At 36.5% G+C, this 22,178-nt stretch overlaps 1 protein-coding gene across 1 annotated transcript; it reads right to left on the bottom strand.

The window, feature by feature from the left end:
* Positions 1–1,188: 1,188 nt before the first annotated feature.
* On the bottom strand, positions 1,189–4,730 carry LOC132547848 (inhibin beta A chain-like). The gene is made up of 2 exons (XM_060211653.1): positions 4,259–4,730; positions 1,189–2,291 (listed from the first exon to the last, which is right to left on the bottom strand). Exons 1-2 carry the CDS (start codon positions 4,581–4,583, stop codon positions 1,429–1,431), a joined length of 1,188 nt encoding a protein of 395 aa, XP_060067636.1. The 5' UTR covers positions 4,584–4,730; the 3' UTR covers positions 1,189–1,428.
* Positions 4,731–22,178: the final 17,448 nt, after the last annotated feature.

Here is a 22,178-nt window from a genome sequence, read left to right as displayed (position 1 = left end):
GAAGTTATGATAGAGATAGAAATTGTGATAGGATGTGATTACAGAAGTTATGATAGAGACAGAAATTGTGATAGGATGTGATTACAGAAGTTATGATAGAGACAGAAATTGTGATAGGATGTGATTACAGAAGTTATGATAGAGACAGAAATTGTGATAGGATGTGATTACAGAAGTTATGATAGAGATAGAAATTGTGATAGGATGTGATTACAGAAGTTATGATAGAGAAGAGATATTGTGAGAATTACAGAAGTTATGATAGATTGTGATAGGATGTGATTACAGAAGTTATGATAGAGATAGAAATTGTGATAGGATGTGATTACAGAAGTTATGATAGAGATAGAAATTGTGATAGGATGTGATTACAGAAGTTATGATAGGAAGAGAAATTGTGATAGGATGTGATTACAGAAGTTATGATAGAGACAGAAATTGTGATAGGATGTGATTACAGAAGTTATGATAGGAAGAGATATTGTGATAGGATGTGATTACAGAAGTTATGATAGAGATAGAAATTGTGATAGGATGTGATTACAGAAGTTATGATAGAGATAGAAATTGTGATAGGATGTGATTACAGAAGTTATGATAGGAAGAGATATTGTGATAGGATGTGATTACAGAAGTTATGATAGAGATAGAAATTGTGATAGGATGTGATTACAGAAGTTATGATAGGAAGAGAAATTGTGATAGGATGTGATTACAGAAGTTATGATAGAGATAGAAATTGTGATAGGATGTGATTACAGAAGTTATGATAGGAAGAGAAATTGTGATAGGATGTGATTACAGAAGTTATGATAGGAAGAGATATTGTGATAGGATGTGATAGAAGACAAATCCTAACCAGGAATTGTCCGAAATGGGAGATCTACAGTAAGATTTAAGAGGCTGATGTTTACTTTGACTTAGTACAGATCGAGAACGAGATGGATGCTGCTGAAGAAAGGACGAATGTTAGACAATATATTGAAGCTAACGCAGTGGAATGGCACGATGTAATAGGTATTTTTCTTATGTAGAAACGTTGACATGTTATTAAGTGGTACGAACTTGTGGATACTTTTTGCCATACCAAGAAGCTCTACCACAAGTATTGTCACAGTAAACTACAGCTACTGATAAGATGTAGCCCGTTTAACAGGTGTCGTTTTTCACAAATACAGAATAACACACTAACGTTTCGATCTTTATCTCTCATAATAGCTCCACTTCAAACAACATTTTGGCTAAAACATACTGTATGCCTACTACTAGACGAAAATTCCTGGCTGTGATATAAGAATTTCAAGCTTACTTTCATGATAAATAATTATATATTCAGTTTTTATGTCTTATTCGTTATGGTTATGAAAGTAGAATTTCAGAGACAGAAATTTTCGGTTGTGGTAGACATAAGTGGACAGGATTCTATGTTTATCGACACCCACACCTCTCCACTATCATATTAGGTATGGAACTCGTCAGTATACTTCCACTTGTATCATAATACATCATCCGCAGTGGTGCAAGTTGAGTAGCATTACAGTGTGCATGTTCTAATGTTGTCTGGTCCCGATGCCCTAGCGGGACGAATGGGCATCCCCCTGAACATATACCGGTCGTGAACGAGGCCGGATACAAAATCCAGTCATTCCAGCCTATCTCATGAAAATTAAACACAAGGTCAGACTTACAACACATATCCTGTCCCGTACATGTGTTTTCATTACCGGAAGTCTCACGGCGAGACCGAATATATGTTTCCACCTTTGTATGCAAAATCAGGAAAGGGCGTGTCCGGCTGAGTCGTCTTCTGGGTCGTTTGCGAGGGCGCATCACTCGCATTGATCCCTTCCGTTTGTCTCCCTTTGACTTTCGCCGTCGTTTACTTCCGTGAACAAGAACAAGTTGAACACGTCGTCTACACCCACGACACAGAATATGCAGTTTTAAAATTTGATTTTTTGAAAGCATTGCACTTTCTACAAGTTGTTTTGGAATTCCTAATTTAAACCAGTGTGTTTTCTTGACATCAGCTCGTAATGACGTCACTGCCTTTCCGGGTGTTCCGTCCTCTCCCACAGTGGACAATACAATAGTTATTTGACACCCTGACCGACGATGCTTTTTTTTGACATAAGAACGTCTGCTCTTTGTTTTACAAGATGATCGACTTCGTTTCTTAGATCCTCTGTATTTGAGTTTCACAAGTACATTGGCACTTTTTACCTCGAGTTTTCTCCCTTGACTGTCTCTGACCACCTTGAACTGTATTATGTTATCGTCATGGAAACTATCTGGAAAAGAAAATGTGATGCAAGTTTACTCCGTTAATATGGTGCTGTTGTTTACTTGTGTTACTAATACAACTTTACTTTTTCTATGTATCATAGTTCGTATCACCACTTTACTGTTAACAAAAGAAGTAAGTACACACAAGGAAATTGGACGAAAATGTTCATTTTATCATATTTAAGTTAAGATGATAGTCACTATTAACAAAAAATAGAGACCATTTACTTGTATTTCACAAAGTAAGTTGAGCCTCTTAACGTCGGAGTCAGGCGAATGCATTTATGTCTTTGATATCACAAAACCTACAAGGGAGAGAGTTGACATATTTTGCTTGTTAGAAGAGGTTGCTATTTGTTGTTAGGCTTCAGTGAGTCTGGGAATCAGCAAACCTTGTGATCATAGGGATATTTGAAATATTTAATTATACTACATATAAGGTGAAAATGCCACCATCACCTTATAAGGTAACCATGACATCAACAGGACGCAATGCTCCTTATTCTTGTCCACTTTGTCAACAATGATAAGGAATGGGTTCACATCTTCCCGTACAAAAGGCCAACTAAATAAATGAACATTGGACAATGAACAAAGGTTAGATTCATAAAAGAATGAAGAGCTGTGGAAAAGACAATAGTATCATTACTATTTGCCCTATTTGATGCCTCGTCATACATTAAAATTGATAAGTTGACAAGATCTTCTTCGAGTTCGATAGTAAGACATTCCAACAGACTGTTAAGATACCTATGGAGACAAATTTTACCCCTTTCTTAGCTGGTTACATAGAGGTGACACAAACAGGCTACAAAGTCTTATAACTTTACAACAGAATATAACGAGGGCGACCAATATCTGATAATCGTCATGATTTCAATTTCCCTATTGTAAATTTGCCATTTCTATATAACAACACCGCTGCTTTCCCAGTCCAAGATGTTACCCATAGTAGTTGAATACTACTATCACGGTTATTGTGACCTAGAGATGAACTCATAACACTCCGTCGTTGCTCACCTTCTTCTCGTTGGGCATTTAACATTACTTACTTGAATTGGCCAAATGGCCGGATTCGTCAATGAAGCGCAAGACGCTTTCCCTTCCAGGATAGCTAGTGATAGCTTCCGCGTGCTTCATCAGGGATAATTGTTTGTCTCGTTCATATTTTGCCTTTATCGAATTTTGAGTATGAATTTTCTTTTGTAATAATTTTAAGACTGATTCTCTATTCCAACATGTAAGACTCGGTATGAAATGTGTTTATATATCACTAGATGATTCATCATGGGTACATAAGCTATTCTCTATTCCAATATGTAAGACTCGGTATGAAATATGTTTATATATCACTAGATGGTTCATCATGGGTACATTATCTAAATCCACAATCTATAACAAAAAAACTCAAGCAATTTATATTGCAAGATTCATGAAGTTTTCATTCTATTTTAAATCTCCGAGTTCTTATTTTAACGGCCTATATTCCCACCACCCCTGGGGCGAAATGTCCTACTCAGCTGAATTCTTTAGCGCGAGTTTGAGGGCGAAAGTGTAGATTTTGGAGAAAAACCCTCCTACGCTTAATTTCACGACTTTCGTAATTTACCAGCTTGTTGTCTACGAATATTTTTATTATATGATATTTATATACCACCTGACTGTATATATCACACCCTCTCCCGAAATTTCATTCCTTAGACATGCACATGCCAGTTCTGACAGCAGGGTACCGATACCCGGTGGGATTAAATCGTGATCGATTTTATTAGTACTACTGAAGAGTACACACCACTATTTTATAAACTATTAGTTTATTGTTATGAACTCGATACAATGAAAATCAATTATATGTTATGTATACTTTCTATTTATTAACGATATGATATGGTCTTGTCTGTGTTCATGATAAAGATAACACAAAACGAGAATTTGCAGAATTTGTATAGTATTGAATAGAAAATGTGCATACCTGCCGGTTCGGAAAAGCTGATCACTTCCTGCAATTCGGCGTAGTAATCTCCCTTTGGCGAGTCGGTCTTCGTTGATTCATCATTGACAATATTCAAAAGTTGACAAGCAGACGACTTCTTTAATGAAGTGGCAGGGAACGGCCGGTCGTTGTAACCGAGTCCGCCAAGAATTCGGGTCTTGATAACCTGCGTTGCTTTAAACTTCTCTAGCCGAGAGGAGTAACTCTCCATGTCAGTCGGAGGCGAGGAGCAGTCACGGACACACGATGCTGCGACCAGTATACTGGTCATCATACACATAACGGAGGTCACGTGACCACACATAGCTAGAGACGCATTTGGTCACGTGATTGGACAGAGAATGTTAACGTGTTTGTTGGCGGTAGAGCGTGGGGAGGCCGAGGGGTTTGTGATGGAGCGGTAGGCCGACTGTTCACCGATTCTTCTGTAAACACAAGTCTTGGCAGCGAGTATAGAAATACCTCCGATTCGCTAGCGTCGGGCATAATTGTCGCTAATTTATCATAAATATCTATCACTGGCGCTGACTCGGCGCTGCACTCCACACACGGCCTCCCGCGCAGCTCGTGCGGCCAAGAGTGTTAACTGCACGATTTCATAAGTGTCTAATAGTTGAACTTGCTCTCTTTGCCAAAATACCTATTGCGCGTACATTTGGTTCAAGTAGTCGTTACCACCTGTTACTTCTCACGTGCCCGCGATAGGGTAGGGGAGATCAATCTTAGATCAAAGGTCAGCATGCACATTACAATTGCATACCAACGTAAAAATTTCGTATGGGAGAAATTGGAGTTAAGGAGACGTAATTGGCCTGCGTAACAGTGATTAAAATCTTTGTTACGTTTGGAAACATTTTCTCTGCGGAAAAGTACAATTAAGTTGATGTTAAGGGTCCTATCTCAAATATCGCCAAAAAACAATATAGCGTTCAATCTCTCTAAGCTCCGATAAATAATTGCAATTACTGATGTTTTATACAGACGGTTCAAGTTTCAATGTCTATTGAAACATTAAAGTTTATATCGAAGGGTTCAAACTTTGATATGTATTGATAATAATGAAGTTCATACCAAGGGTTCCCACTTTTAATATCTATTGATAACAAAGAATTTTATACCAAGGGCTCAAACTTTTGATATATTTTGATAACAAAGAGGTTTTCCCCCGGAGTTCAAACTTTAATATCTATTGATAACAAAGAAGTTTACACCCATGATTCAATAAGATAATAAAAGTGTTCCGGAAGAGCACGCGTCTTCTGCTTCATCAACGACACAAGCCATTGTCAACTGAAGTACATGTTCCTAAATAAGAGTATCTCTCCAACCTTTGTGGTGTGTGTTTATCTGTCAATTGTTGACAACATACAAGAAAATCGCGATATTAGGAAAAAGCCTTTGAATATGGAATCAGTTCTGACATTTGAAGCTACAAGTTGGGGTGCAGGGAAATCGTCTTAAAGTTAGTTAACGGGAAAAGTTAGGTCTTATTGGTAAGCCAAATGTCTATTGGAATATATTACCACCGGACTCTCCGAATATATCCATTGTCAACCAGAAATCGATCACTATCAAGTTTCCTTCCTCCATATAGATCTACTTTGATTTTATTTTCATGAAGTTTACTAGAGCATAGTTCACAACCTTATATCTGTGATGTCGTTCACTTTCCTTGGAAACAGGAAGCTCTCATACCAAGAGAACGAAGACGGTTTTTTCAGTCAAGATTGGAGTATTGTGGTGTACAGAGCGGTAAACGTTAATGTTCTTATAGCAGAAATGCTTTTTAGAAAAGGATATTGAAGATTAGTCAAAAGGTCATAATAGTTCATAACAACCAAGTTGTTCAAAGAGTTAAAAATCAAAAGCTGAAAAACATTTTAAAACAAATCAAAAGATTTTGCTAAGTCATCCGATTTTACGTTAAGATACACATAATAAGATGTTATTGTTGAGATAAACATGTCTTCATTGCCTTCCTTACTTACAACACAATATGCTATGAGACCTTTTCCACTAATCTGTATGTCAAGCGTGGTGATTTAAAATTCCGTTTTAAGAATTTGCCATTCTTAGGTAATAACAATCCTGCTTCCCCAAACCCATGTCGTAGTCTCAATCCCAATTCCTGTGTTAGGTGTCGACAGATAAACACAGTGATCGAGAGATGCAGGTCGACGAAAGCCATGAAGAAAAGCTTTGGTTTCCTTCACACTCTCGAGAGCAATTTTTATGCAATATGAAGTTCAGTTCGAAAGCTAGTTTTCCTATGAAAAAGGTGACATTATATCTTAAATAATGGTATTGACGACGAAACGATAAATATAGCCAATATTGTCCCACTTGTGCCTGTGTCTTCCTTCTTTTGCTAATGAATTACCTTTGTTTCAGTGATTGCGAATTTGAGTAAAGACATTTCAAACATGTGGATATTTACTTTTTTTGAAAAGAATGTGCAGATTTCAATACAAAGTTTTAACAACGAAGTGTCAACTTAAATTAACAGTAAAACAACTAGCAACACAATTACATACATTATATTAGGCACCGTTTCTTCAATATCCTGATTCTCGCGTCTAAGTATTGGCTGCAGTACTAGCTAGAGATTGTCTAGCTTCTGTTTTGTCTGGTGATATCATTATTTATGTCTTTTCTTAAAAGAATTTTATTTCCCTTCAAGTTGCCATGTTTTTTTAATGAAGAATGAATTAAATAGTCACAACATGTGGTTTCCATGAGTAAAACGAATGTGCAGATAAATACTGAATTTAGTGACCTACTTGGTATCATTACGAGAAATATTGCATTACACAAACAAGTGTTTTAACGCCTGCAAATTAAACCAGTTGATCATTAAAAAACAAGTTATTACACTGCCAGAGCTTGCAACGTTCAGCAGGGAATTATAAGACGTGTTGTGGTTGTGTTTAGAAAAGGGGATTAAGTTGATGAGGAAGTGATTAGTTAGCTTAAGTCACCATCAACAAAATAAGCTTATGTCGGAACTTCACAGTACCAAACAATCACTCGTACCAGAACAATTGGAAAAGACTGAACATCATGACATTTTAAACGTAAGTGTTGAAATCTAAAACGCTCTGGAGACTATGGAACCTTATCTATCGTGTGAGACAGGGTTCAGAAAAGTTCTACATTTTGTAAGTGTGCAGACGGATGCAGGGCAGATATACATGACCTAGATTATGACCCCCGCAGACTCAGCATTACATCACATAATGTATAGTGAACAGCAAACACGGGATGCTGAAACGTTACGGCTTCATGTAAAGGATATCATTGTAAGAACGTTACGGCTTCATGTAAAGGATATCATTGTAAGAACGTTACGACTTCATGTAAAGGATATCATTGTAAGAACGTTACGGCTTCATGTAAAGGATATCATTGTAAGAACGTTACGGCTTCATGTAAAGGATATCATTGTAAGAACGTTACGGCTTCATGTAAAGGATATCATTGTAAGAACGTTACGGCTTCATGTAAAGGATATAATTGTAAGAACGTTACGGCTTCATGTAAAGGATATCATTGTAAGAACGTTACGGCTTCATGTAAAGGATATAATTGTAAGAACGTTACGACTTCATGTAAAGGATATCATTGTAAGAACGTTACGGCTTCATGTAAAGGATATCATTGTAAGAACGTTACGGCTTCATGTAAAGGATATCATTGTAAGAACGTTACGGCTTCATGTAAAGGATATCATTGTAAGAACGTTACGGCTTCATGTAAAGGATATAATTGTAAGAACGTTACGGCTTCATGTAAAGGATATCATTGTAAGAACGTTACGGCTTCATGTAAAGGATATAATTGTAAGAACGTTACGACTTCATGTAAAGGATATCATTGTAAGAACGTTACGGCTTCATGTAAAGGATATCATTGTAAGAACGTTACGGCTTCATGTAAAGGATATCATTGTAAGAATTCTTCTTCCTTGTTCTGCTTTTTTTTTTTTTTTTTTTTTTTGTTTTTTTTTTTTTTTTTTTACTTTTGTATTTTGTAATGTTCCTATATAATGTTGGTTAGCGATCAAGATGTCTTTTTGTTTATGCAAAGTGATAAGTTCTATTGTTTTCTTTAGTAAGATTACAACTTTCTCATTAGTAGACACAAAAACTGAAAGACTGCTTGTATAGCAAAACTAAAGTAGTTTGTAACAAATTAGGATATAAATCAGAAATGTATTACACGAAGTTTTGTTTTTTTATAATGTCGAGAACTTTTAAAAACAGCATCAGGTGGGGATTATCTTCATGCCGCAAGTTTAACATCTTTTCTTCGCTTTCCTCTACATTTAATCACAATAAAACACGTCTTTCTAACATATTATATCTAACATAGACTGCAGCTGTTGGGACAAAATGGCAAGGTGAACCAATCAGATCAGTTCATGAGTCTATAAAATTCCATAGAGAGTAACGAAAATCTAAAATGCCAAAGAATTAAAAAATGTGTACTTCATATGTTGTGTCCTTACAACTTATTTTATATCATAACCACTTATTCTATATTCTCACCACTTATTCTACATCCTTACCACTTATTCTATATCATTACCACTTATTCTATATTCTCGCCACTTATTCTACATCCTAACCACTTATTCTGTATCCTTACCACTTATTTTATATTCTCACCACTTATTCTACATCCTCACCACTTATTCTATATTCTCACCACTTATTCTACATCCTAACCACTTATTCTGTATCCTTACCACTTATTTTATATTCTCACCACTTATTCTACATCATTACCACTTATTCTATATTCTCATCACTTATTCTACATCCTTACCACTTATTCTACATCCTAACCATATCATTACCACTTATTCTGTATCCTTACCACTTATTTTATATTCTCATCACTTATTCTACATCCTCACCACTTATTCTATATTATTACCACTTATTCTACATCTTTACCACTTATTCTTTATTATTACCACTTATTCTATATCATTACCACTTATTCTGTATCCTTACCACTTATTCTACATCCTCACCACTTATTCTAAATGCTCACCACTTATTCTACATCCTTACCACTTATTCTATATCCTTTAAAATAGACACAGTGGTAAATGGTAGTGGTAAAATCTGTAACCAGGAAGAAGAGCTAAAATGTACTTGGTAGGGAAAAACAAGGACGTTTGATAGAAATTATCATACACTTGTACTATATCTTAAACGTTTACAATTATTGTACAACTTGTCTTTTGTCACGACATCACTACAAGCATCGCTTCTAATCCACAAGTCATCTATATTTGTAGCATGTGCAATATGCATTTTCCACACTGTTCAACTTTATATTTCCCTCCTCCCCAACACACGCAAATATATCTCATCGACAACAACGATTGTTTTTTTTTCTATCATTCTCCTCTTGGTATCTTTACGCTCCGTCCTGCCAAAATATAATTCGGACTGACTAACTGACACGTTATACTCTGCTATCGTGAAGCTAGCTGTCACACTGTTGTATATTGTTATCGGCACTAGTGTATAATGTTGTTTTACGCCCAGATCCGCTCTCAGTTCAGAATACCATCAGTCAAATGTGCCAGTCCTGTCTTAACGCCTTGGAATGTCTTCCTGTTGTTCTTCATTATGTCTCTGTCAGGATATATGTTGTACAAGTTTACATTATTATGTCAAAAGACAAATTTATGGTTGGATATGAGTTAAGTGAATCAAGAGACAGTGTAACCTTTGCTAACATATGGTTTTTCATCTCGAAACTCTACTTACATAACTTATTTTTTATATACTTTTATAAGCACACGCGTAAACAACAAAAACAACCAGAAGAACCCAAATGCTCATTAACCAGTTTTTCCTGAATGATAGTTGATATAATTGCAAATGATCTTTTGAAAATTTCCATGAAACCCGCCAGGCTTAATGGCTAGGCAGCATTAACAGATAGTCTTTGGTCGCTCGCCTTGAAAAAAATTGAACACGAAGAAAACAATTGATATTCAAATAACACTTCCAGCCAATCAAATAACACTTCCAGCCAATCAAATAACACTTCCAGCCAAACTTCTTCCAAGTCCGTCACCAAACAATTTCGTCAAAGTAAGTCAAGCCTGACCAATGTTAAACCTATCAGTGACCAATACTAAGAGCCTTAAAGCGAGTGATCAATTTGAATAACAAGATTCATATTTACAAATATTTCATTTCAAACTGTTTCATGACATTCCACATATTTCGTTATTATGTATTGATGTTTTACAAATAGCAAGCCTTCAGCACCTTCAGTGTAAGAGCCGATAATTATGGAAAGTAACGAAGGTTCTCGAGTCTTTAACCGAAACCGGAAATAAGGTGACTAGGAAATGAGAGGTGATCCTATCTTATATCTGCTTACTACTTCGGTTATACGAATTTCAAATCATTAATGTTTGTTCATTTTATGAGAATTAACACATAGTATGTTTTATTTTCACAGGAAAGTTTGAAAGGATATTTTGTAGGTCAACCTACTTTTCGTTATCAACGAACTCTCAGACCCTCAGTTCCAGCGACCTAGCTATATAGATTTCAGTGGATTTTCACCTCTTTAATACCTAAAAAGTCACATCTATTGCATACATACGACAGATAGTTCGGAACAAACTATCGATTCCATGAACATAATTTTGAATAAACAATATGACCTCGCTACAGAATGATAATGCTAAAATGTTACTTGTCTCATCCAGTCGGTCTCAAATATAGTTTATCTATATTAAATGTGTTTTTAGATCTTTGTCGAAGAAAAACAACTTTTTATTTGTTAATGGTTAAAGCACATCTATTGATATACTTAGAATGTATAGATGTGGTACTGAAAATCTTGGGATTATAGATGTATTTAAACATCTAACTTTAGAATATCACATGAGCTAGCCGCACCTAGAGAGAATGGAATGTTTTGGACTCTATCCAGCTGGAAGCAGTAAGTATTATCACAGGTTTGAAACGCGGAACAAATTGAAATATTTCACATAGACTAGCCTTGTTATAAGACATTTAAATCGCCGTACTATAAGAAGATTTTTATAAAGCCCTCCTTCCCATCGCCCCTCTTAATATATGACCCAATTTTTAATCCTATGTCAATATGCGTTACAAAAACTATCTATATTTGACACAATAGACATTTTGGTGAGCCTATGCCGACTGGTAGGTTACATAACACTCTGATATTTATACATTACAACGGATCAACCAGACTTCAACACGGACAGCTGTTATCCATGAGAGAACTCACCCGGTACAGAATTTTAATTACTTGTAAAACTTCTATTTTAAGTATCATGGTAAAAGTAACATTAACCAATTGGTATATTCCCTACTAAATTAACAGTTGTACAGGTGGCTGTACCCTGTTGGACTCCCGTGTCATCAATAGTCCTGCCCGTGGTTTAGATAAAGATTTCCAAAGTGTGTCATTATTGCAAAGAGGACTACATAGCTGACAGTGGACTTTTCCTATCAATGATTCTTGTGTGAACTACTGTTGTATCTAAATCTCGGCAAAACAGGAGTATGGAACGGCCATGATTAAGGGCTTCAATGTTGAATCGGAACATTTTACAGTGACCTATTGCGATACCGTTTTGTCCGGCGTCGTCCGTCATCCGTCGAGTGTCCATACACTTCTATATTTTTGACTTCCTCTGGAAATCCCCTGAACTGATTTCAATGCATCCTAGGCAAAGGGTAACCAAAACTGGTAAATCATATGTCCCACCCCCATTTCCTCCAAGGAAAAGTGTAAAACTTACTAAAGTTTATATGGGAAAACTACATTTTGAGCATAATTTGTATATTTTTCATTGAAAATATATCAAACTTGGTTAGAACTGTTGGTATAGGATGACAGTTTGATGAGATGCACATATTGACCCTGGCTCACCCCCAGGGGCTGATATTGAGGGAAATTTCAAAATTCTTCTCAATACCCAAATATTTTAGAATCAAATACTCTTCATGAATGGATTGTAAGTAAAACGGTTGTGAGAAAGGGCTTCACTGTTGCTTCTGGACGTTCTTATATCAAAATTGCTAGTTAAAACAATTGTCACTAATATTGGTTCTAAAACGATAAAATGGTCGCAGCATTGATAGCATAGAGTAGCATATATATGCTGTCTTTTACTGTCGTCCATAAAATGACATAATTCATTTCATACCGATATCTGGTTTTCATAAAAAAAACTATGACGATATGTATCAATATGTTTATACTGTTTTCAACGGTTATTTATTTAGGCCGACCGATAATACCTACTGACATTGAAACACCCATAGAAAAATAACTTTAAATATCGTATTTTGTTTTATCAAAGTCGATCATACGAAGGCAAAATAAAAAGAAAAGATGAACATTGAAAACGTACGAAGAGAAAAAGACCAAGTGTTTCGAATGGACAAGCATCTTCTACTTCATCGGCGACACCTGATATCTAAATATAGGTCAATTCAATGTCACTTTCACAATCGAGAACGGGGTTAATAATAAAGAAACTAATCGGTAAACTTAAGACCATCGAAGGTATTTTCACATCTAAGAAGGCAATATAACGAGATGACCACAAATGTCAGGTAAAAGGCCCACAGGGTTCTGTATTTCCCCCTAGTATCGATGTAGGCGACACTGCAGTCAGAATAATGGTCCATTAGGTGTCTAACTCTTGTTAAAATGTTTTGCGTTGATGCAGTTTACTGATTTAGGTGGGAAAAATATGTGAGCCGTTTTTCACTCTCTATGCAGCACCTCTGTACTCTCTCTGGAATGAAATCCGTCCTCACATCTGCAGTTGCAGATTAAATCTGGTTCTATGACATGTCTGCTTAATGATTTGTTTACATCATAAGTCGTCATTGTATCTCATACTTTTTACAAGGAAGGTAACTATTGTTATGATAAATAAACTTTACCTGTCTTACAACAATGTTGAAACAAATAATTATAACTTATATAAATTACTCTTGTTGGCCCAGGTCGTACTGTGGTGGGAAACTGGAGTACCCGAGGAAAACCTATTGTGTCCGGCAGGTGACCCCATATCTTTTCACATCTATACGAGTAATCGACCCCCGGGCCTCTAATTAAAAATACCAGTGGGTTATCACTCCGTCACCGGACCTCCCCTCTTATTTAACATTTCTGTTGTATAGATGGGTAAAAGACGTGACGTTACTGCAAAAAGCTGTATTTTTTATATAATACACTTATCATGTGCATCGATCAGAAAGGGGCAATTCTTATTAAGAAGTCTCTGGTTAGCTATATCGTTTGTGACCGTTTGTGTTGAATAAGTATCAAAAACTCATCTCGTTAGGAGTTCAAAATTAATTTTAGATATCTGTAGTATTTTCTTCTAACAAATGCTTCCTACTGGAGAACAAGGCTTCTACTTTAACTATCCAAGCGGGTCACTGCGCGACCTCCCGATGTTAAACAGAAATTCAGTTGACAAGTCATAGTCTAGTAAAACATGTGTATGTTTAAATGAGAAAACATGCAACTTGCAAATCCCTTTAATATGTGAAGGAAGTATACTTCTTGTTTTAATGCTGGAAACTTAAATAATTGTAAAGATGAATGATGTTTGTACTATGTTTGTAAGACGAGAAAACCTGCTGCAAATGTGCAAACAGATGCAGACCGGATACACATGGCCTAGATTTTTACCCCCGTCGACTCCAGCTTCCCCAACCATGTAACTTTGTAATCAAAATCGACTTCGCGGCACGATAAAAACCACAAAAACACAGTGGGTAAGGCATTTAATATTTACAAGCTTGTATAAAATGAAACATACGCTCACCTATAACAGTTTTGTTATGTTTCAAGTTCAGTTTCTAGATGTTCAAAATTGATTATTCTCAAAAATGTGAAATTTAAATATATCTCAAAGAAAATGTATATGCATGTAGGATTAAAATCCTTAGAAAAAACTGCAAAGCATTCAACGAAAACAGGGGTACGTTGATTATAGTCAGCATTGTATTGGTTAGAACGTATCGAAACGGGTAGCAATGGCCTTGTTTAATCTTTATACATATATATCTATCGTATATCGATATACAAGATATATCTACAAGAATTGGAAATGAAGGGCACACCGAAAGATTCTACTTAATCCACTCTCCTCAATTTTTCCTACAATGAAATCAACAAGAACAGGTTTCCCACAAGCTGTATAATGAGCATGACTTCAATTTCACCAGTGAGTTTCCCATACTAGATAATCACATCCCACTTTCCAAAACTATACAGTGTTTACCTGTCCGTATTGAAGGGTTTGTTCCCACTCTCACGATCGACAGCTGATCGACAGCTGACCGACAGCTGGCTGAGAAATGTAAATATATTAGGCCAGGAAAAAGTTTAATAACCCTTTATGAAATATTCTACGTATGTTCTATGAAGTTGGAAGTGTTTAATGCTCATCAGTGTGCCTGGTGGTTCCGTTCCTATTTACTTTGTTCTCATTTGGGAATGTGACATTACTTTCTTGGGTTTGTAAGATCTGCATGGCAGATTTGTAAGAATTAGATACTGTTGACGTGTCTATAGACACGTGTTAGTTTTGACCTTATCTCTGTACATAAACTGTGTGGATGGTATTTCTGGTATTCTCTGTTGTACGACATTACCATCCTATCATTTTTCCACAAGTAATATCAAATTGTAGCGTTTGAAACCATATATACGACCACGTTGTCTTCATCTTATCACCTTCTTGTAAGTTACAGGTAATGAATTTCAGAAACCAATTTCTTTAACATTGAAATGTTTGGGTTTTTAAATGGAATCCGGTTTGTTTATAAATGTTTTAATGACACATCATGGCGTAGTAAGGTATGTAGCAGCAATAATTTATCAAACGTTGTTATTGCATCCCCGTCAACACAAACATTACCTTCGTTGTAAACTTAGATGTTTTGCGTATTGTATGGAACATCTGGTCTCCTTGTATTGTTTTTCATGTTTTCTCCTCGTTTCATGGATTTTAAGTTTGGATTAACATTATGTTAACCCGTTGGTATTTTTAAACAAAAAGTACACATAAAAGACAAGAAGTTTAGGAAGTATGACTTCGTACTTAATGACCCGTTTTCATGTGTCCTGTAAATCTAAAAGACAATGATTCTGCCCTTCCTAGAGATGAAGGTTAAAGCATTGAAACAACAGATGTGTTATTGTATTGTCTCCACGAAGGCTGTAGACACTGAATATATATAAACATATTGTAATCCGGTAGGACCAGATGTCAAGAGCTGTGTTACTATACCAGTGTATAGATCGACAAATAGACTCCCCTCCACAATTAATATTCCTTGTAATGATTTTCTACACAAATTATTAAACTATGCAATTCTGGTATCTATCATTTAAATGACGAAAACTCCTTCATCTAGCCATAATGTCTAGTCTGTGGTGTTAATTTTATCATATTTTTTATTCAGTATAATTACAGTCTTTGAAACCCGTCTCCATTAAAATTACACAGGATCTGGGTCAGATACATGTATGCTGGACAAGGTATTGTAGGATGGCGACTTCTGGAATAACACTTGGCGCAGTCAGTTTTTTATTTCATATATTTTGGGCATATTTTGTGGTTTTTAGAATTTACATATATATTATGAACATAAACACATGGACACTGGTTAATTCAATACGTTTACATGTGTTTTATATACAGAAATCTGAAGGATTTGTAAGAAATAAGACATTAGTGTCTTCGTCTCCCTGTTTTTTTCTTTACGGATATTTCTGTTGTTATCCTTTCTATCACATTTTCTTATAAAACTGTCACGTGATCAAAGATTGAACAAAAGACACACAAGGGATTAGTACCTTTCAACACAAATGTATATAATTAAAGCCGTGATATGAACAAATGAAGGGAGACTACTTTGTTTAACTATTTCGTCTGACGGTCACTTAACTGCCATGTGCAGGATTTTCAAGGAGACATAGAATTAAAGGCAATTAATGGTCAGAGGGGCTTTTCAAGGAGACATTCAGTCATCTTACAACAATCAGGATGTTATTATTTGTATCAATCGGAAAAAGTTGATTAATTCTCCGATATTTAAAATTTTACAAAACACAGTTTATAGTAAACGGTTTTTCACATGAAATTACCCATTAATTTATTGATAAATAAAATAAATAAATACACATATCGGATGATAGTATCCTACTGTGTTGAGCTTTACACAAGTAAAAAGACAAACATGCTTAATTCTTAAGTGTTTTTATTTCAGCGCGAAAAGATTTTGAGCCAAACTATCATTACGCATATTACTGTTTCTGTGTGTCCTCCAAAGTGTAACAATTTTTGTGAATGCTAATTACTAATTGCACTAATGTCTTCAAAACATAACTTTAACAGTGAACGGAAACAGGGACACGATGACAAGCGATGTTATTTATTGTGATTTACTGATATAACACATCAGCTGACTCCCGAGTCACTTTACCTTGTCACACTCAGGACAAAACGAGCGTTTAAATCCACTCCACTAAATCAAGTTCATCAAAGTTCTTTTTTTATGATGACAAGGATTAACTTTCTATTTCATCTAAACACGGGTAGACTAAATAATGCACTTCGCCCGATTTTTAGCATTTTAATATCATTGATGCAAAAAAGTAGTGTAGCTGACATACTGTTTCCATAGCAACAGATCATATTGTTACATTTTTAAAGATATGTTGACTCTCGATCCTCTTCTACGGTAAATCCTTCGTTAGAATATGAGTTGGCCTTGTCAATCACGTGATCATCCTGACGTCGTCGCTGACACCCGTTAAATGCCGGACACATCGGGAAGTAACGCCAGCAAGAGAGTTTGTCGAGAAGTGGTTGTATAAGGGGTATATCATACACCGTGCTGCGTTTAGTCTCTCCTCCCGTCACACTGGTCATTTCCCGCCATTTCTTTATCCCGCGCTCCTCGTCTGTCCCTGAAAATGTCAATGAGATATATGGTTATCACACAACAGAAGTCAGAAGTAAATCAGTAACTAAAACTGTCTCAAAAAAGAAAAGAGTATTCTATAATTAAATTATCAAAGGGTCACTATAGAATCTGTGATGTGACAACTCGGCAATCCCATCACTATAGAATCTGTGATGTGACAACTCGGCAATCCCATCACTATAGAATCTGTGATGTGACAACTCTGCAATCCCATCACTATAGAATCTGTGATGTGACAACTCGGCAATCCCATCACTATAGAATCTGTGATGTGACAACTCATCACTATAGAATCTGTGATGTGACAATCCAATCCCATCACTATAGAATCTGTGTGTGACAACTCGGCAATCCCATCACTATAGAATCTGTGATGTGACAACTCGGCAATCCCATCACTATAGAATCTGTGATGTGACAACTCTGCAATCCCATCACTATAGAATCTGTGATGTGACAACTCGGCAATCCCATCACTATAGAATCTGTCGTGTGACAACTCGGCAATCCCATCACTATAGAATCTGTGATGTGACAACTCTGCAATCCCATCACTATAGAATCTGTGATGTGACAACTCGGCAATCCCATCACTATAGAATCTGTCGTGTGACAATTCGGCAATCCCATCACTATAGAATCTGTGATGTGACAACTCGGCAATCCCATCACTATAGAATCTGTCGTGTGACAACTCTGCAATCCCATCACTATATAATCTGTGGTGTGACAACTCTGCAATCCCATCACTATAGAATCTGTGATTTGACAACTCGGCAATCCCATCACTATAGAATCTGTCGTGTGACAATTCGGCAATCCCATCACTATAGAATCTGTGGTGTGACAACTCGGCAATCCCATCACTATAGAATCTGTGATGTGACAACTCGGCAATCCCATCACTATAGAATCTGTGATGTGACAACTCGGCAATCCCATCACTATAGAATCGGTCGTGTTACAACTCGGCAATCCCATCACTATAGAATCTGTCGTGTGACAACTCTGCAATCCCATCACTATATAATCTGTGATATGACAACTCGGCAATCCCATCACTATGGAATCTGTCGTGTGACAACTCGGCAATCCCATCACTATAGAATCTGTCGTGTGACAACTCTGCAATCCCATCACTATAGAATCTGTGATGTGACAACTCGGCAATCCCATCACTATGGAATCGGTCGTGTGACAACTCGGCAATCCCATCACTATAGAATCTGTCGTGTGACAACTCTGCAATCCCATCACTATAGAATCTGTGATGTGACAACTCGGCAATCCCATCACTATGGAATCTGTCGTGTGACAATTCGGCAATCCCATCACTATAGAATCTGTGGTGTGACAACTCGGCAATCCCATCACTATATAATCTGTGATGTGACAACTCGGCAATCCCATCACTATGGAATCTGTCGCGTGACAACTCGGCAATCCCATCACTATAGAATCTGTGATGTGACAACTCGGCAATCCCATCACTATGGAATCTGTCGTGTGACAACTCGGCAATCCCATCACTATAGAATCTGTCGTGTGACAACTCTGCAATCCCATCACTATAGAATCTGTGATGTGACAACTCGGCAATCCCATCACTATGGAATCTGCCGTGTGACAACTCTGCAATCCCATCACTATAGAATCTGTGATGTGACAACTCTGCAATCCCATCACTATGGAATCTGTCGTGTGACAACTCGGCAATCCCATCACTATATAATCTGTGATGTGACAACTCGGCAATCCCATCACTATATAATCTGTGATGTGACAACTCGGCAATCCCATCACTATAGAATCTGTGGTGTGACAACTCGGCAATCCCATCACTATAGAATTTGTGATGTGACAACTCGGGATAGTGCTGTTACAGAGAGTTTCGTTACATAACACACTCGATGATTTACCCCTTTGTCAGTATTGGAGGTAGATTTAACTATCATTGTATCACATACTTATCAGATAATATAAATATGATGCTTCACACCTGTTTGTTTATTATACAGACAGCGGAATCAAGGAAAACGCATTCAGCCTAATTTTGTACTGAATGCTGGATGTAATAATGTATGTTTGTGAAGACATCCGTTTGTTATTGTAATTTCAAATGTAGATAACGATTTTTTTCTTTTAAACATTACATTGTGATATCTACCTTACCTGTGTCTATTCGACCCTGATTATTGTTGATCCAAAACGGTAATGAGAGACCGAAAGAGAAGGGTGTACCTAGTACGAATATATTGCGGGAGGACGACAAGTCTACGTACTGTAGGTTAGACAATTCAAAAGACACCAGCATTCTTGTTAAACCATTATGAACACAAGACGACATGCTTGGACCCGTTTCTCTTGAACCCCGAGAATTTAATTATGCGAGGGACTCGGAAGACGTTATGGAATATGGTTTTCATCTCTCCACCGTTCAGAAAACATAAAATTCGTGGAATGAGTACAATGGGCACAGTTGGTGTTCATGAATGGATCTAATGTTTTAGGTTAAGAACTAATTTAAGGAGGACAATAGCAGATTGCGAGACAAACCCATTCCAAACTTTTATGTTGAAATTTTGATAATGCTGAAGACATTTTTTAGAACATATTCTGCCCTCCAGATGTTCAATATAGGAAGCTAAGGTTTCCAGATTGATGTAGAACGGACACGATACTGTGTCACCTTTTCCCATTCGATATGAGGTAATAACAGTATCACGAAATCTCGGAGGTACCTGGAACATTTGATATCGAGTTTCTTAATATAAGGGAGACAACTCGCAACACTCTTGCCTTCATCACCTGCAAATCAACCGTTTAATATATTTTTTTCACATTCGGTTTTACCTAATTTTAATGAGTTTACATTAGGTACAGATACATAGTTTAAAAGTTTAATATCAGATTATCAATGTGTGAACTGTGTGTCAAACAAAATTCTTCATTTCGATGTTTCGGCGATTTTCTTTTTTAATTTTAATTTATCGATTTCTGAAAATAGTTTATCATAAGAACATAATTCCGAAAAACCCGCAGGTGAAGTAATACATACCAAACATAATGAAGAACAACCCGCCAATAACGGGATCGGGAGTAGTGACAAACAAGGCCCCGAATTTACCCAGACAGCCAAGAATCATCATCAAAACTCCTCCAACTTGTATCGCACGCAGGCTACCCATCTGGTAAAAGTTCACGTTATTTATAAAATGAAAATTAATACAAAAACATGATAACATGCTCGTGTGGAGAGGAAAAACATCGTAAAAAAAATCGTTACGTTGTGTTAACTATTGCACTACAAATATAGACAATTTCTTAGCGTAAGGTAGTGCTGAAACGTCAAACATTTAATGTAAGATAATGCTGGAACGCTAAACATTTAATGTAAGATAATGCTGGAACGTCAAACATTTACTGTAAGATAATGCTGGAACGTCAAACATTTAGTGTAAGATAATGCTGGAACGTCAAGCATTTACTGTAAGATAGTGCTGGAACGTCAAACATTTAGTGTAAGATAATGCTGGAACGTCAAACATTTACTGTAAGATAATGCTGGAACGTCAAACATTTAATGTAAGATAATGCTGGAACGTCAAACATTTAGTGTAAGATAATGCTGGAACGTCAAGCATTTACTGTAAGATAGTGCTGGAACGTCAAACATTTAATGTAAGATAATGCTGGAACGTCAAACATTTAGTGTAAGATAATGCTGGAACGTCAAACATTTAGTGTAAGATAGTGCTGGAACGTCAAACATTTAGTGTAAGATAGTGCTGGAACGTCAAACATTTACTGTAAGATAGTGCTGGAACGTCAAACATTTAGTGTAAGATAGTGCTGGAACGTCAAACATTTACTGTAAGATAGTGCTGGAACGTCAAACATTTAGTGTAAGATAATGCTGGAACGTCAAACATTTACTGTAAGATAGTGCTGGAACGTCAAACATTTAGTGTAAGATAGTGCTGGAACGTCAAACATTTACTGTAAGATAGTGCTGGAACGTCAAACATTTAGTGTAAGATAATGCTGGAACGTCAAACATTTCGTGTAAGATAATGCTGGAACGTCAAACATTCACTGCAAGATAGTGCTGGAACGTCAAACATTTAGTGTAAGATAGTGCAGGAACGTCAAACATTTACTGTAAGATAATGCTGGAACGTCAAACATTTACTGTAAGATAATGCTGGAACGTCAAACATTTCGTGTAAGATAGTGCTGGAACGTCAAACATTTACTGTAAGATAATGCTGGAACGTCAAACATTTAGTATAAGATAATGCTGGAACGTCAAACATTTCGTGTAAGATAATGCTGGAACGTCAAACATTTCGTGTAAGATAATGCTGGAACGTCAAACATTCACTGTAAGATAGTGCAGGAACGTCAAACATTTACTGTAAGATAATGCTGGAACGTCAAACATTTAATGTAAGATAGTGCAGGAACGTCAAACATTTACTGTAAGATAGTGCTGGAACGCTAAACATTTACTGTAAGATAATGCTGGAACGTCAAACATTTACTGTAAGATAGTGCAAGAACGGAAAACATTTACAGTAAGATAGTGCTGGAACGCTAAACATTTACTGTAAGATAGTGCTGGAACGTCAAATATCTACTGTAAGATAGTGCTGGAACGCTAAACATTTACTGTAAGATAGTACTGGAACCTCAAACACTTACTGTAAGATAGTGCATGAACGGAAAACATTTACAGTAAGATACTGCTGGAACGCTAAACATTTACTGTAAGATAGTGCAGGAACGTCGAACATTTACTGTAAGATAGTGCAGAAACGTCAAACATTTACTGTAAGATAGTGCTGGAACCTCAAACATTTGAT

The sequence above is a fragment of the Ylistrum balloti genome, unplaced genomic scaffold (genome assembly GCF_031769215.1).
Source record: "Ylistrum balloti isolate Yb309-2 unplaced genomic scaffold, AGI_CSIRO_Ybal_v1 Utg369984, whole genome shotgun sequence".
Lineage (NCBI taxonomy): Eukaryota > Metazoa > Mollusca > Bivalvia > Pectinida > Pectinidae > Ylistrum > Ylistrum balloti.
Note: the sequence above shows the minus strand (reverse complement) of the source record. Positions and strands in the feature narration are given on the sequence as shown.